Source organism: Aquarana catesbeiana, linkage group LG12 (assembly GCF_042186555.1).
Source record: "Aquarana catesbeiana isolate 2022-GZ linkage group LG12, ASM4218655v1, whole genome shotgun sequence".
NCBI lineage: Eukaryota > Metazoa > Chordata > Amphibia > Anura > Ranidae > Aquarana > Aquarana catesbeiana.
This window is the reverse complement of record NC_133335.1, coordinates 239,256,010-239,271,798: the sequence shown is the minus strand read 5'-3', so window position 1 is coordinate 239,271,798 and position 15,789 is coordinate 239,256,010. Positions and strand designations below refer to the sequence as shown.

The 15,789-nt window shown below is 43.0% G+C and overlaps 1 protein-coding gene across 1 annotated transcript in view; it reads right to left on the bottom strand.

Moving 5' to 3' along the window:
• Positions 1 to 5,544: 5,544 nt before the first annotated feature.
• The window catches only part of LOC141113699 (heparan sulfate glucosamine 3-O-sulfotransferase 3B1-like), a 43,392-nt gene continuing 33,147 nt past the window's right edge, over positions 5,545 to 15,789 (bottom strand). The window contains exon 2 of the mRNA XM_073606965.1: positions 5,545 to 9,709. Coding sequence (XP_073463066.1) covers positions 9,091 to 9,709 — 619 coding nt within the window. The 3' untranslated portion in view covers positions 5,545 to 9,090. The remainder of the gene's footprint in view (positions 9,710 to 15,789) is intronic.

Sequence of the window (15,789 nt, the reverse complement as noted above, 5' to 3'; positions counted from 1 at the left end):
AATTGGGCCCAATTAGCCATTTTCCCTCCCCCGGTGTCATGTGACTCATTAGTGTTACAAGGTCTCAGGTGTGAATGGGGAGCAGGTGTGTTAAATTTGGTGTTATCGCTCTCACTTTCTCATACTGGTCACTGTAGGTTCAACATGGCACCTCATGGCAAAGAACTCTCTGAGGATCTGAAAAAAAGAATTGTTGCTCTACATAAAGATGGCCTAGGCTATAAAAAATTTGCCAAGACCCTGAAACTGAGCTGCAGCACGGTGGCCAAGACCATACAGCGGTATAACAGGACAGGTTCCACTCAGAACAGGCCTCGCCATGGTCCACCAAAGAAGTTGAGGTCACGTGCTCAGCGTCATATCCAGAGGTCGTCTTTGGGAAATAGACATATGAGTGCTGCCAGCATTGCTGCAGAGGTTGTAGGGGTGGGGGGGTGGGGGGGTCAGCCTGTCAGTGCTCAGACCATACGCCACTCACTGCATCAAATGGGTCTGCATGGCTGTCGTCCCAGAAGGAAGCCTCTTCTAAAGATGATGCACAAAAAAACCCCACAAACAGTTTGCTGAAGACAAGCAGACTAAGGACATGGATTACTGGAACCATGTCCTGTGGTCTGATGAGACCAAGATAAACTTATTTGGTTCAGATGGTGACAAGCGTGTGTGGCGGCAACCAGCTGAGGAGTACAAAGACAAGTGTGTCTTGTCTACAGTCAAGCATGGTGGTGGGAGTGTCATGGTCTGGGACTGCATAAGTGCTGCCGGCACTGGGGAGCTACAGATCATTGAGGGAACCATGAATGCCAACATGTACTGTGATATACTGAAGCAGAGCATGATCCCCTCCCTTCAGAGACTGGGCCGCAGGGCAGTATTCCAACATAACGACCCCAAACACACCTCCAAGACCACCACTGCTTTGCTAAAGAAGCTGAGGGTAAAGGTGATGGACTGGCCAAGCATGTCTCCAGACTAAACCCTATTGAGCATCTGTGGGACATCCTCAAACGGAAGGTGGAGGAGTGCAAGGTCTCTAACATCCACCAGCTCTGTGATGTCGTCATGGAGGAGAGGAAGAGGACTCCAGTGGCAACCTGTGAAGTTCTGGTGACCTCCATGCCCAAGAGGGTTAAGGCAGTGCTGGAAAATAATGGTGGCCATAATATTGACACTTTGCCCCCAATTTGGAGATTTTCACTTAGGGGTGTACTGACTTTTGTTGCCAGCGGTTTAGACATTAATGGCTGTGTGTTGAGTTATTTTGAGGGGACAGCAAATTTACACTGTTATACAAGCTGTACACTCACTACTTTACATTGTAGCAAAGTGTCATTTCTTCAGTGTTGTCACATGAAAAGATGGAAGAAAAGATTTACAAAAATGTGAGGGGTGTACTCACTTTTGTGCGATAATGTATAAAGATTTATAATCACTCCCTGTTCTGGCAAAAACATATTAGCAGACAGAAAGCGAAGGGAACTCTTTAGCAGCAATGCAGGCACGAAAAAAAAAAACACTTTTTTGTAACCCCTTGTCGTTACCTCTCAGAATTCTATGAAACGAGACCTTCAGCATCACTTGAGGCAGCCAGTTTATATAATACTTGGGGTATTATGTAATTAGGTTATGCAAAGGTGGATGAATGTTTAGGAGGGTTGGGGGGTCAGCAAACATCCGTTCTTCAATCCTCCCACCTCTGGGTTTGTGGCTGTCAGATTCTGGCCAGAGGTGGCCTGGTGTGAAAAAACCAACTGAATCTTTTGATCAATATTGGTACTCAGATTTGTTTGGAAACAGGTGAGATATCAGAGGGTCTTTTAGACAACTGATGTCTGCAAAAATGAGGACATGTCCTGTAAAGCATACTATTACATAGGAGCTTGTCAGGAGGTCCACACAGAAGGGGAAGTTCTGCTTGTTTGCACATTCCCCTTCCACATTTGGCACTTTTTTTTTGGGGGGGGGGGGGGAGCGGGTACCTGGTTTTGACAGATACCCAACTCCGGCTCAGATCACTACGGCGATCTGAGCCCGAAAGTTCAGCCCCCCTCCTTCCCCACATCACAGATCCCAGAAGACTATGGGACCATTTACAAGGCACAGCAGGAAACCGGCTGTTTTCCTTGCTTGCTATGCTGGCACCTGCAAGTAAGGAATCGGCTCGGGTGAGGACAGCGCTGGATCCCTGAACAGGTAAGTGTCCTTACTTTTTGGGGCCTTGGCGGGGCTCTGCAGCTTACGCATATATTTGCAAATGTGTGCAGACTAAACCCCTGTTTTTAACGCATATTGTTAGACAGGTTCATTTGGTTGCCATGGGCTGGTCTGTAAGTGAGCTTGGAGTTTCCTTTGGCTTTTTTTCTAAGATATGTTGCCTTCCAATACTACTTGCTGCAATGGGCAGTTATAGGTGGTGGGGGGTCAGTTGGCTTCCTTTTTTTTATTTTTTTTTGGGGGGGGGGGCCTGGAACTCTTTAAGTATTAAATATGTATTACCGGTGGCTACTACATTGATTTCCAGCTTCTACGGGGATCCCACCGGTATAGCACCTACTTAACACTGGTCCAAGCTGGACCAATGGGACTATGTAAATATTGCCATACCTTGGGATTTAGCTTTAAAAAGAAACCAAAGAAACCTGTGCTGAAAGAACTAAGTAGGTTGCCATTGCTGACCTCCTTCTGAAAAACCTAAAACACTGTAGTATTATAATCCACAGCTCCCCTATCAGGTGTTATTTAAACCCTTTGATGGAGCTTTTGCAGTGCTGGAACTAGGTCACATGCCTACTTGCTGTATATAGTAATGATTAAATCATGTGGGCACCTTCGGGACTGGTTCCTCAGAAGCTAGAAAGCATATTAGTGCATTTAGCAGCATACATTATATGTTGCACTAAATACAGCCTTATCTATCTATTCATGAAGAACCTGCTTGGCAATGGAATGGACCTTTTGTTATAGAGACTAAAGATAAAGAAATGCCCCTCTACACGCGGATACAGCCTGATGGTGGTATTATCCGATTCTACATTTAGTATTATCAAAACCCAAAGTCCAGTAATTGTTGAGGTCACACAATATACATAAGCCCTTATGAATGGGGAGTGGCTGAACCCCCGAAGCACGATAGATGTAATTTTCCATCAATGATTTAACTCATTCTGAACCCTTTGACCATTGGTGTGGTTCCTCTACTGCTTTTTACATATTTGAACTCCTTTTAGGACCACCCATTTGATAGGGGGGGTGCCTTTGGTACATATAAGCAGCTTCATGGAAGCGAGGCATTGGATATTAACAATAGTACCTCTTATGCATGTACCCCCAACACAACAGCTGAAATCAGGTAGTTGTCAGTGATGGGGGGGGGGGGGGGTTGGCCTACTTGATTGGGCTTACCGTGTAGAAAGGGTGTCATCACTGCGGCACTGTTCACTAGGAGGCAGTAGGGCGTGGAGCAGTGGCACAGAAAGCAGCAATGATGTTGATTTACTAAAACTGGGGAGTGTGAAATCTGGTGCAGTTTTGCATGGTAAATCAGTTTCTAACTTCAACTTGTTCAATTAGGTTTCGACTAAAAAAAAACAAAACTGGAAGCAGATTGGTTTCTAGGCAGAGCTGCACCCGAATTTGCACTCTCCGGTTTTAGTAAATCAACGCCAACGCATGGCCAACCTATTTATACTCTGCAGACATAGGTCAATACAGGGGTTAGGGAATCACCAGAGCAAGTGCGCTACTTATGAAATCCTTTGGCAGATAAACTTTTCTGATCTGTGTTTCACTTGTGTGTTCAGCAGTTTGGCTGGGGTTGCAGATTAAATGCTGATGGATTTGTTAATAGATACTTTTCAGACCCGTTTAACGCAACCTGTTAAAAAAAACAAAAAAAAAAACAAGAAAAAAAACAAACAAACCTAAACTAACCATGGTACGAGATAGCTGCCAGCCTAAGATGCCATGGTAGGAGGTAGCTGCCAGCCTAAGATGCCCTCACAAACCCTTTGCTTTGTTTTTTGACCCATCCAGTTCCTGTAGTTGTCCTGAGGGTTCTGCTCTCCACCTTCCTCCAGTAAAGATTGGGCACCCCTCTTGCCCTTTGCTATGCCCAATCATCCTATTGGCACACTATAGCATTGTCACATTGGGGAACCGATCAGAAATTCAGTATTGGCATAGACACTTTGGAAAGGCTTGAGGTAGCACAAATAGGAAGCAAAAGGTATTCAGAGCCTGTACTGCTAGCTGTCTCCCCCTGGCTGTTTACTGAATGGTTTGTTCCTATCGATTCTAATGGGTAAAGATACAATATACAATATAGCAATATACAGCAGAGGTGGGTTTTCCACAGCAAACAAAAGACCGTTTCTGATTGGATGTTTCATGTTTCTGCACATTGGCCATTGCACTTCATTCTAGGGTTAATCCATCTGAAATGTTTCACCTCTCGGTACAACTTGAGGTGAACTCACAAGACTGGTTATCTCATTGGGACTTTGGCAGTAGAACACTATGTTGGAAGATACTTGACCATTCTATCTATTATATGGACAAAACTATGTGGGGCCCCCCACTCCAAATTACTGAATTCATTTGTTTCCAGTAATAGGTACTGGTGGTAATGCTACAGCATGCAAAAACATGATTTTTTTTTTTTTTTTATGGTTGAACCAGATGGACTTGTGTCTTTTTTTTCAACCTAACTATGTAACACTTTAGACAATTTTTCCCTTGTGGTAACAGTATGGGGAAGACCCTTTTCTGATCATGCATGCCTGGACCCCTGTGTACAAAGCCAGCTCCATACAGACATGGTTTGGCCAGTCCGATTCGGAGGAACTGGAGTAGAGTTCTGACCTCAACCCTACTGAACAACCTTACAAGATGAAGTGGACCATCAATTGTGAACCATGTCTTCGCATCCAACATCCGTAACCTGATTTCACAAATATTTCTGTTTTGGCTGAATGAGCTCAAATTCCCAGACGCACATCCAAAATCTTATGGGAAGCCTTCCCAGAAAAATCGAGGATGTGTAAAGCCTCAATGGTGGCTACCTCCATAATGATGGCCATAGTTTTCAAATGCTATATCCCAACAAGCTCACATGAAACATAGCAGAGTGATGGTAGAGCAAAGATCAAGTGGACATGCTTGAGACAAACATAGATCTACACAAAAAAAAATGGGGGAGACTCAAAAGCCCACTTTCCGTCACTCTTCTACCTTTCTATGAGTGGAAGTGTATTCCAAGCATCACCTACCCTTTCACCTGTGATGGTCAGGTGTCCAAAGACCACGACCATATCGTTTTATCTTTGTACTTTGAATTCCAAGCTCCTCACACTTGCTATGGCAACTACTATTTTGGATGAATCTTTATTTTGTATGATGACGGAGATTTCAACACATCTCTCCTGAGGAACATAAGAAGTCATCCTTTGTTTTCCTACCATATCTATTTCAGTTTACACCCTCTAAAGTTCACCTTTTTATAGGGTAAACGTTTCAAAACACTTTTTTTGCGACAAAAATAGTCCATTTTTATCTTGGTAAAATATAGCTTTATTTGCTCATACAAAGACATAGTATGAATTTTCAGAACACAATCTTCTTTTATAAACATTTTTTTCCTGTGTAAAATTAATTTTGTATGGTACATACCACAAAATACTTGATTTTACAATGTACATTTTTTTTTCTATTTTGCAACGTGTTTCATATTCTTTTTCAATATATATATATATTTACTTATATATTTATATAAATTTGCTATTTCTAAAAGTAACAGGTTACAAAAGGGAAAAAAAAACAAACAAAACAAATAAAAATACATATGGCTGAATAAAACTCAACCACTATGTCGTATGTGCGAAAAAATTTTAACCACGGAACCCTCTTTGTAGGATGCAGATCTGGCAGTACTTTCAGTACAAAACCAGCAACTAGGCCCGGTCTCCATGGCAACCAAGGCATATGATCGAGAGGTCCTGCTAAGTAGGCCCCTCGTCTTGGATTGGAGTCATGGCTGCATCCTAAAGGGGAAAAAAATAACAATTTCATTTTTTGTTAATTTAAATACTTCTAGATATCTGCATAGCCACTTCTTTTTTTTTATTTTTTAGCAGCAGTGTAAAAATTACAACTTACAGCCATTAAAACAAAACGCGTTGTACCCTTTTACACTTAGGACACTGGACAGCTGACCGGCCCCAGGATAGGACTCGTGCAAGACTTCAGTGGGGGGGGGGGGGAGAAGCAGCTTCTTGAAAGGATGTAGAGCAGTGATGGAGAACCTTGGCACCCCAGATGTTTTGGAACTACATTTCCCATGATGCTCATGCACTCTGCAGTGTAGTGGAGCATCATGGGAAATGCAGTTCCAAAACATCTGGGGTGCCAAGGTTCACCATCACTGATGTAGAGTGACTCTTCCAATCTTGGGCTTGACACCCACAACATGGCCGCAAGGAGCTGTCATGGCTTGCTTGAGTTCATCCTATTATAAAAACGATAAATGCCCTGAACGTTATCTTGCGGTGATCCAGTATATATTCCTAGGGTATTTGGAACAAAAGAGTATTATAAAAGGTCTTCATCTAATGGGAAATAGCATTTGGGGAAATTGGATACTATCCAAAATCAGCTTAACAGTTAAAATGTTTGGAAATGGATTTGATTTAAAGTGAAACTGCAGGAAAATTGTTTTAGCCTAGACTACCTTTTTCTCCATCGCTTCCTTTGCCAGTGACCATTTTTGCCGGGTCAGGAAGCGGGATAAATGCTCTCGAAAGGGGACATGGACAGCAATAAACTTGAAAACTGGAGGTTTGCCAAACCGGAAAGGGGGGGGGGGGGGGTTGACTTCACTTTATGTCCTAGAAATGGTAGTTTCTGGAAAAGGGAATGTGCCCAACGGGTACCCAAGAGACCTGTAAAAACCTGGCAGAAGTTTTAACCACCCCCCCCCCCCACAATCTGTGTAAATAAAAATTTTACAAAAATTGGCTGTTGCAGTTTTAGGGAACAAGAAGTGGGGTAAATGCTCTCAAATGGGGATAGCAATAAACCCGAAAAATTGGAGGTGTGCCAAAATGGGTGAGATTCACTTCACTTCTTGTCCTAGAGATGGTAGTTTCTGAAAAACAAACCCAAAAATTGGAGGTGTGCTAAAACAGGTGAGGATCGCTTCACTTCTTGTCCCAGAAATGGTAGTTTCTGAAAAATAAACCTGAAAATTGGAGGTGTGGCAAAACGGGTAAGTTTCGCTTCACTTCTTGTCCCAAAAATGGTTGTTTCTGAAAAACAAACCCAAAAATTGGAGGTGTGCCAAAACAGGTGAGATTCACTTCACTTCTTGTCCTAGAGATGGTAGTTTCTGCAAAACAAACCTAAAAATTGGAGGTGCGCCAAAACAGGTGATATTGGCTTCACTTCCTGTCGCAGAAATGGTAGTTTCTGAGAAAGAAACCTGAAAATTGGAGGTGTGGCAAATCAGGTAAGTTTACCTTCACTTCTTGTCCCAGAAATGGTAGTTTCTGGAAAATGAAGTGTCCCCAAGGGGGTACTCAGAGACCTGTGAAAACCCAGCAGAGATTTTAACCATTCCCCCCCATTCTGTGTAAAAATGTTTTTTTTTTTTTAACAAAAATTGGCTGTTGGAGTTAGGAATAAAAAAAAAAAAAATAAAAAAAAAAATAAAAACTATGTATCATGCGAATTTCCTTTCATTATAAGGCCTCATGCACACTGGACATTATAATAACATTATAAAAAATGCGAGTAGCTTTGCAGTGAGTTTTTTTAAGTTTTTTTTTTTTTTTTTTAGCGTTTTAGCGTTTTTGTTTTTTTAATGGGATCAAAAACGTTAAACCACTTTTCTGAGCGTTTTTTGACGTTAGAGCGTTTTTACAGCTGGAAAAACTCCTCTCAGAACCCACTAGCCAAAAAACGCCCCAGCCAAAAACAGTTGATAACAGCCTATGTGTGCATGGACACTGGAGAGTTTGACTGCAGAAAAAAAGGTCTGAAGCCACAAACAGCAGGAAAAAAATCCAAAAATCGTCCAGTGTGCATGAGGCCAAAATTGTATCTACTGACAGCAATAGTGCAATTGGCTGTTACGAAATTGATTGCAATTAAGAAAAATGTATTGTAATTTTTTCCCCCAAATGCTAATACCATACCGATTGCAGGGTGAGGAAGTTGACCAAATAGTATAGAACATATAAAAAAGAAAAACAAGTTTTCTGTATAATGCATAGACGTTTTGTAAAGCTGGAAGACATAGGGCATTATTGACTGCCACCAAAAGGACCACAAATGATTGACCGTGCAAAAAAAAAAAAAAATTGGCGTAAAAAGACTTTGGGGTGCATAAAAGCGTATTCCGAAATACTGGCTGCAAGTGCTAGTGTCGCTAAAGTTCTTTATCCTATGTGGTAAAAGTTCACCCACGATATTCTCCTCATTTCAAGGCAGGATAAATAAGACTGGCCCACCTTAAGTCAGCATAACAACTATAAAGCCTTCATTTTGTTTTGTAGCTGTACACACTAGCCTTACTGAACAAGCCGTTTATTTTTACCATTAGCCAAATGATTATCTTAGATTGTGGCACCATAGTTTAAAGATTTCAAGTTCTCTTCCACCACCCAAACATCTGGACCTTTCCCATACACGCTCGAGAAAAAAAAAAAAAAAAAAAAGATTGAGTTGAAGGCCATGAAACCAACAAGCGTGGGTGAAAGATTTCAATACCCGTAAACATAAAATACCAAGATATTATTGTGCTTTCCATCCCCCCCCCTCTCAAAACATGACTGCAGCAGGAGCACCATTAACAGATATGTAAAACGAAGATGGATAACCCTTTGATACCGATCTCCATAAATGCAAGGGTTATACATGATGGAATGTTAACACTATGGGCAAACAAGGAACCACGTGGTTAGGCAGCTTAGTGAATTAATTGCTTAGGAATTACAAATAAATTATAATAAAATAGATCTCTGTACATTTATACAGGCACACACATATGAACATGTGTTTTTAGCTTCACATAAAGCTAGGACCTCTGATGAACCTTCAGTCCCAGCCAAAGTCGTGCCCAGTCATTTGGTAGAACTTCATATTGAATGGCCTGTAGAATTCCCGTAGTCTCTGGACCACTTCGGGGTCAATGTTGGGGTGAGTCCTGCCCTTGGTTTTCCCCAAACAGTGGGGTTTGCTGCTCCCTTCTGCCTTCTTCAAGCAAGGAAAACCTTTAGTCTTATTGAAATAAAAATGTTTGTCTGTTATGATCCTCTTGAGCCCTAGAAAATCCTGAACGCGCCCCAGTTCTCCAGCGGGATCGGTGATCAGTCTCTCCCCGCTCACAAACAGGATCTGCCTCATAGGGAAATACTGGAGCCAGTTCTCCAAGTGCTTGGCATAGATGCCAATCTGGATGGCACTCCATGAGATATCGATAAGTCCCGTAGTCCTGTTTTTATACGTCAGGCTCTCGAAAGTAGGGATGTCGGGCCTCTTGGATAAGGTCTGGGTGTAATCCGATATGACTCGAGTCACGGGGTCTCTCACCACCACGATAAGCTTGGCGTCCTTCGACATGGCCGAAATACGGGCTGGGGCCTCCTTGGTCACGAAATAACTGGGAGTTTTTTCCATGGTAATCTGGCCATCGAGCGTCCGTGGCATCAAGTCCCTGCCAGAAAGAGAAGGAAAAGGCGTTAACATCATATCTATGACTGCATGTAGAGCAGACTCAGTTTACAAATGAACCTACACAAACAGGAGGCAGACATTCATTCATCACAAGCTCCATTCAGTACCTCCTAAATATAAGGTCAAGGATCAGTTGTCCTTTCGAATACAATGAAGACATTTTAGTGGACTGAATGATCGGCCAGAAGAGGCCTAATTATCTGAGAATAAAATCTGTTGCTTGTGTTAGTTTATTATATGCATATAGGAATATAGTTGTCTATTAAAGTATATGACAGGGCAAAGCCCAAGTGCCAGGTCGCCATGGCGGCTAGAAATTGCGTCCTGGCGCCTGGGCTTTTGTCAGCTCATTCACTGTTGCAGGGATGCACAATTTGTAACGCCCAACGCCGGGGACATGTAGTTCTGGGTACCGGACAGGTCGTTTTTGTCTACATTTAGCCCTGCTGCAGGCAAGCAGCGGGGCTAACTTGTCAGGTGGAAGCATTCGGGTGGCTCCGCTGCTGTTACTCGATTGCTTCCACACACACACGTGGGTAACGTGCTCCCACCATCCCCTCAGATATGTGTCCTTGCCCATCCGCGGGACTGGCATAGCGGGCACTGCAGGGTAGTGGGGGAGGGAGAAGAGCAGATGTGTGTCCACTCTCCTCCCTCCACCTTGTTCCTGACCCGGAAGTGACATGTATGACGGCACTTCTGGGTCCCTGTTGACGGTTTCCCTGTCTGGGAAAAAATGTAATGCATTACATTCAGGGGAGATATTGGGGGGGGTCTTTTAGACCCTGCATGTCTCATTAAAGAAAAATCATCACATAGGGGACTTTTTGTCAAAAGTTAAGAAAAAAAAATAATTGTCAAGCCTTGGTTTATGATATAGAATACAGAGAAATCGTTTTACTTTTTTTTTAGTAGGCAACCTGAGGCTGTGCAATAAGAATATAGCAGTTAAGTGGTTAAAGCTTCGGGCAAGACCACATCTTTTTTGACAAATGATACCTAGTTAGAAGCTTTGAGCTAATGTCTGCCTGACTTATTTGCACAGCTTCAAGATGGATTGACCCATTTAGCTAATTAACTGCTGTATAGTGGGGTGGAAGTGTTGTTCTTTTTTTTCCTCCCTTCATTAAATAAGTAAAGAGTTATGTGAGGTTCAGAGAGAGAGGACCGGCATGGTATGGAGGTCAATGGGATGGGACGATTGTTGGGACACAGCTGTACTATTAAGGCCAGGATCACATGGCTCAGGCTGGATTTTGCATCCAACACCCGTTCTGGTGGGGTAGAAGCAGCCCAAGCATCCTATGATACAGAGAAATGAACATGCCTTTGTGAGCTGAACCATTTTGGTTAGTTTACGGCACGGTTTCTCAACCAGTGTTCCAAGAAATCCTAGTTTTCCTCCAGAGCTTGCTAGGGGTTCATTGAGCAGATAAGTTCCCACTGATTGTACTGTACCATTGATCTTTTTAGCTATCTGTAAGGGGCGAATTCTTCCCAATGACCATCACACCAATGTATCATGAGTTGTGTATATTTAGTCACTGAGATCAGAACGTTATTCCAAGGGTTCCTCTGTGTTGAAAAGGTTGAGAAAGGCTGGTTTATGGTATCCAATCCCTTGGTTGTGAGGGATACCTTGTGGAGGTCAAAACCTGCCCATATAGTATCTCTAGTAAACTCCGAAACGCGTCGGGTGAAGGATTGATTCAACTTACCATCTACCTCAACTATTTGCAATATCAGTTATGGTTGATATGTACACTCCATGATCTATGTTTTTATCTATGTATTTTCAAGAAATATATGACTATTTTTCTATTGAATTGATTTGTGACCTTTATCTAAGTGCGGTTAAAGTCCTACCCCAAGGGGAACCCCTCTCTTTCTATATCCTTATATTTGAATGTTGGCACCGTGAAACAATCACCGCTACCCTGTCATAGAACCTTCCCCCCATATAAGCTGTTTTGTGAAGGAGGTCTTGGGTCTGGTAGCAGGCTGTACCCTGAGGTGGGAGGTTTGCCCTTCTCGGTCAGCTTTCCGGCGATAAAGGAAAAAAAGCCGCGCTCTGTGTGTGAATGGACAATGTCCAATTACAGTAGCGTGGCTCGGGAGCAAGCCTGCTCGAGTGGCCCTCTCCCCTTGCAAGAGGCTTGCTATTGGTGGAGGAGCCGGGACTGCAAGTGGAGGACCCAAAAGGATCGGGGCTGCTCTGTGCAAAACTATTGCACAGAGCAGGCGACTATGACTTGTTTGTCTATTATTTTTTTTTTTTTTTTAAATCAAAATCGCAACCTTTACCATTAATTTAAATCTGTCCCCATTTTATCCAAAACTAAACAGATTTGGGGTTAAAAACAAAAAGAACAGTTCTAGATGGTACAGTTTGAAAACAGCGAATTTGAAGCCTGTCCATTGGTTGGCCAAACAAAATGGCTGCCCTGACCCTCTCTGGGGTCAGATACAAAGGATATGAAAGTGCAGGCAGCCATTGCATACATTTCATACAGACATTCAGTTCTATTATAGGGATATGACGGACCTACAGAAGAATAACATTATCAGACTAGCACATGATTTGCACTTTCTATACATTTGTCACTTTGCTCCTTTGACAAGGCTGTCTCTTGCAGAGGGGGGAGGGGGGTGCCTGTGACAGGTACAATTGTCTTTTGGGGTGGAGTGGTGCTTCCGTATAATTTACACCTTTAATCCTGAAATATCTTCACAGAATTGTGCAGGTGTTGGCAGTCATTTATGTCATTATCCCTGTGAGAAAATGGTGACGGAAATCCATGCACATTTTTTTTTTTTTTTTTTTTATTTAATGGCTGCTATTTTCGGTATTGTGCGCCATAGCACCACAGATGGCGTGGTGGTGGGTGTGGGCTGCTGGGATTCAGCACGGGTCACTGAATTCCAGGTATGACATTTTTTTTTTTTTTACATATACATTAGTCCTACATGTGCCATACTTGTGAGATCCCCGTGGAACGGTAGGAATCACTGTAGTAGACACCGCTACTTCACCACTACTACACCACTACAACAGTAATCTCCAGCAGATTTAGGTTTCCGTGCCGAGTCTCTGCCCTGCTGCATTGTGAACACGGGAGGTCTCCCGCTTAGCACAGGCTGACAACTTTTCCAAATATTTGCAAACTGTTCTCCGATTGGACCGCCCCATTTAGGGCAGCCAGTTAATTTCAGTGGGCATCCCTCTGTGTGGCAATCATGCAAAAGAAGTGTGAACATCTTCTTTTCTTTTTTTTTATTGCATCACACTACAGTGCAATGCAGTAAGTTACCATATAATGTGGTTCAGTTTGAATGGCATCGCAATGCAGCTACCAAGAAATAGTGTGCTGTGAGAACACTTGCAATATTGCAAATGTTACCACGTTGTATTTAGAATGTAATTGGAGCCTTTAGATCAAGGGTGTCAAATGCAATTTCATTACAGGCCACATCAACAGTATGGTTGCACTCAATGGGTCAGTTGTATCTGGGGGCTCTATGTAGAGAAAGCAGGGTTCAGGAGTGTATGGTTCAGGGGTGTGCTATGTACAGAGTGTAGGGTTCGGGGGTGTGCTATGTACAGAGTGTAGGGTTCGGGGGTGTGCTATGTACAAAGTGCAGTTCCAGGGCTGCCTTGTGCACAGAATGCAGAGTTCAGAGGTGTGCTATGAGTGCAGTTCCAGGGCTGCCCTGTGCACAGAATGCAGAGTTCAGAGGTGTGCTATGAGTGCAATTCCAGGGCTGCCTTGTGCACAGAATGCAGAGTTCAGAGGTGTGCTGTGAGTGCAGTTCCAGGGCTGCCCTGTGCACAGAATGCAGGGTTCAGGAGTACGTTACGTACAGAGTGTAGGGTTCAGGGGTGTGCCATGTACAAAGTCCAGTTCCAGGGCTGCCCTGTGCACAGAATGCAGGGTTCAGGAGTATGTTACATACAGAGTGTAGGGTTCAGGGGTGTGCCATGTACAAAGTCCAGTTTCAGGGCTGCCCTGTGCACAGAATGCAGAGTTCAGAAATGTGCTATGAATGCAGAGTTCAGAAATGTGCTATGTACAAAGTGCATTCTGTGCACAGGGCAGCCCTGGAACTGCACTTTGTACATAGCACACCTCTGAACTCTGCATTCTGTGCACAGGGCAGCCCTGGAACTGCAGAGTTCAGAGGTGTGCTATGTACAAAGTACAGTTCCGGAGCTGCCCTGTGCACTGAATGCAGAGTTCAGGAGTGAGTTACTTACAGACTGCAGGGTTCAGAGGTGTGCTATGTACAAAGTGCAGTTCCAGGGCTGCCCTGTGCACAGAATGCAGGGTTCAGGAGTGTGTTACGTACAGGGTTCAGGGGTGTGCTATGTACAGAGTGCAGTTCCAGGGCTGCCTGTGCACAGAATGCAGAGTTCGGGGGTGAGCTCTGTACAGAGTTCAGGGTTTGGGGGTGTGCTATGCACAGTGTGCAACCCCAACTCATTTTCTCTCTTAGATTCTGGAGATCTGTCACCGCCATGCCCCACCATAAGTGTGTGCAGGGATCTGTTAGTACTGAGAGCAAAGCTGTGCCCCTGTAAACACAGAAGTCTTGTGTGTCTACAAGTAACAGCGGAGAGTGGGAGCTGGAGGTGGTGAATTGATGTTCTGTCTGCAAAACTGGGTGTGCGAGAGCCACATGACAAAGCCTGGCAGGCTGGATTCTGCCCGCGGGCCTTGTGTTTGACATATGTGCTTTAGATGCATCAAGCTGCTTCAAGCAGCTTTGGCATGCAAACAAAAGCCCACCAACCCAGGCCCTAGGGGGTCATTCACAACGGTCATCCAAGGTTATACACCACACCCAATCACTGTATATCTGCGGTAAGTGCTTGCAACCAGCTGCGGACAGGAAGCCTGTACAATCCAATGACGGGCTGACACTGTCCACAGCGATTTGCATGTCATTGTACATGGAGTAATGACATGCAATTAGGGACAGACAAGCAGCCCTGCACACATAATAACTGCATTTCGGACTTGTCTAGACTGTCATACGAAAAGCCTTTAGTTGTATTTTTACTCTTCCTTTCCTTTTGTTCTCTCTTGGTGTAAAAAAAAAAAAAAAAATAGAATCCAAGTTGAACGCACACAAAAACGAAGACGGCAATAATAGATAGTAATAATCTTAACGCAACTCTAGAAGTCCACTATCGCTACGCTTAAATCTAGTTTATGTATCGCCCGGGCATTTAACAGAGCGATTAAATAATGAGGAGCCTCTTAGTGGCGTAATAAAAAGGGAACAATAACAGCTTAGGCGGGCCAAACGGCTCTTCGTCTCCTAGAATACACCACAAATGAAGCCATTTCTTCATCCAATTACATCCCTTTTACCCGTCTTGCCTCGGATAACGGCCGTCAGCCCGGCGTAGAGCAGATTGCTAAATTGCCTCAAATTACCGTAAACTCTCTGCAGATTGCCGGTCCTCCCCTTTTTCTTTTTTTTTTTTTTTTTTTTTCAAAATTTGTTTGCCAACACAGGCTTCAACCCATGCCGCCTGGCGTTTAAACGTTTTAGACAGAAATACCAGCTGAGAGCGGAGATGGCAGAGCGGCATCTATCATTTTGTGATGGATTGTAAACAATTCTGCTGCCTCATATTTCATAGGCAACGCCAACGTGCTGGCACGCTGAAGTTAGGCGTTGCGCCTGGCAGCCGTTCCACGCGCTCGCTGCTGGTATACAAACATAAAGTAACCCCTTGCAATCAGACCCCCCTTTCTTTACCATGCTTATTCAATGTTTTAATAAATAATCATTATATTTTAAAAAAATTGTATGTCTATGTATATGGGTGTGTGTGTATATGTGTATATATATATATACACACACACACTTTTATATATATATATATATATATATATATATATATATATATACACACACACATAATTATATTTTGTATATATTTATATTATATTTATATATATATATATATATATATATATATATATATTATATATATATTATATTTTTTATATATTTATATTATCTTTTTTATAAATATATATACATACA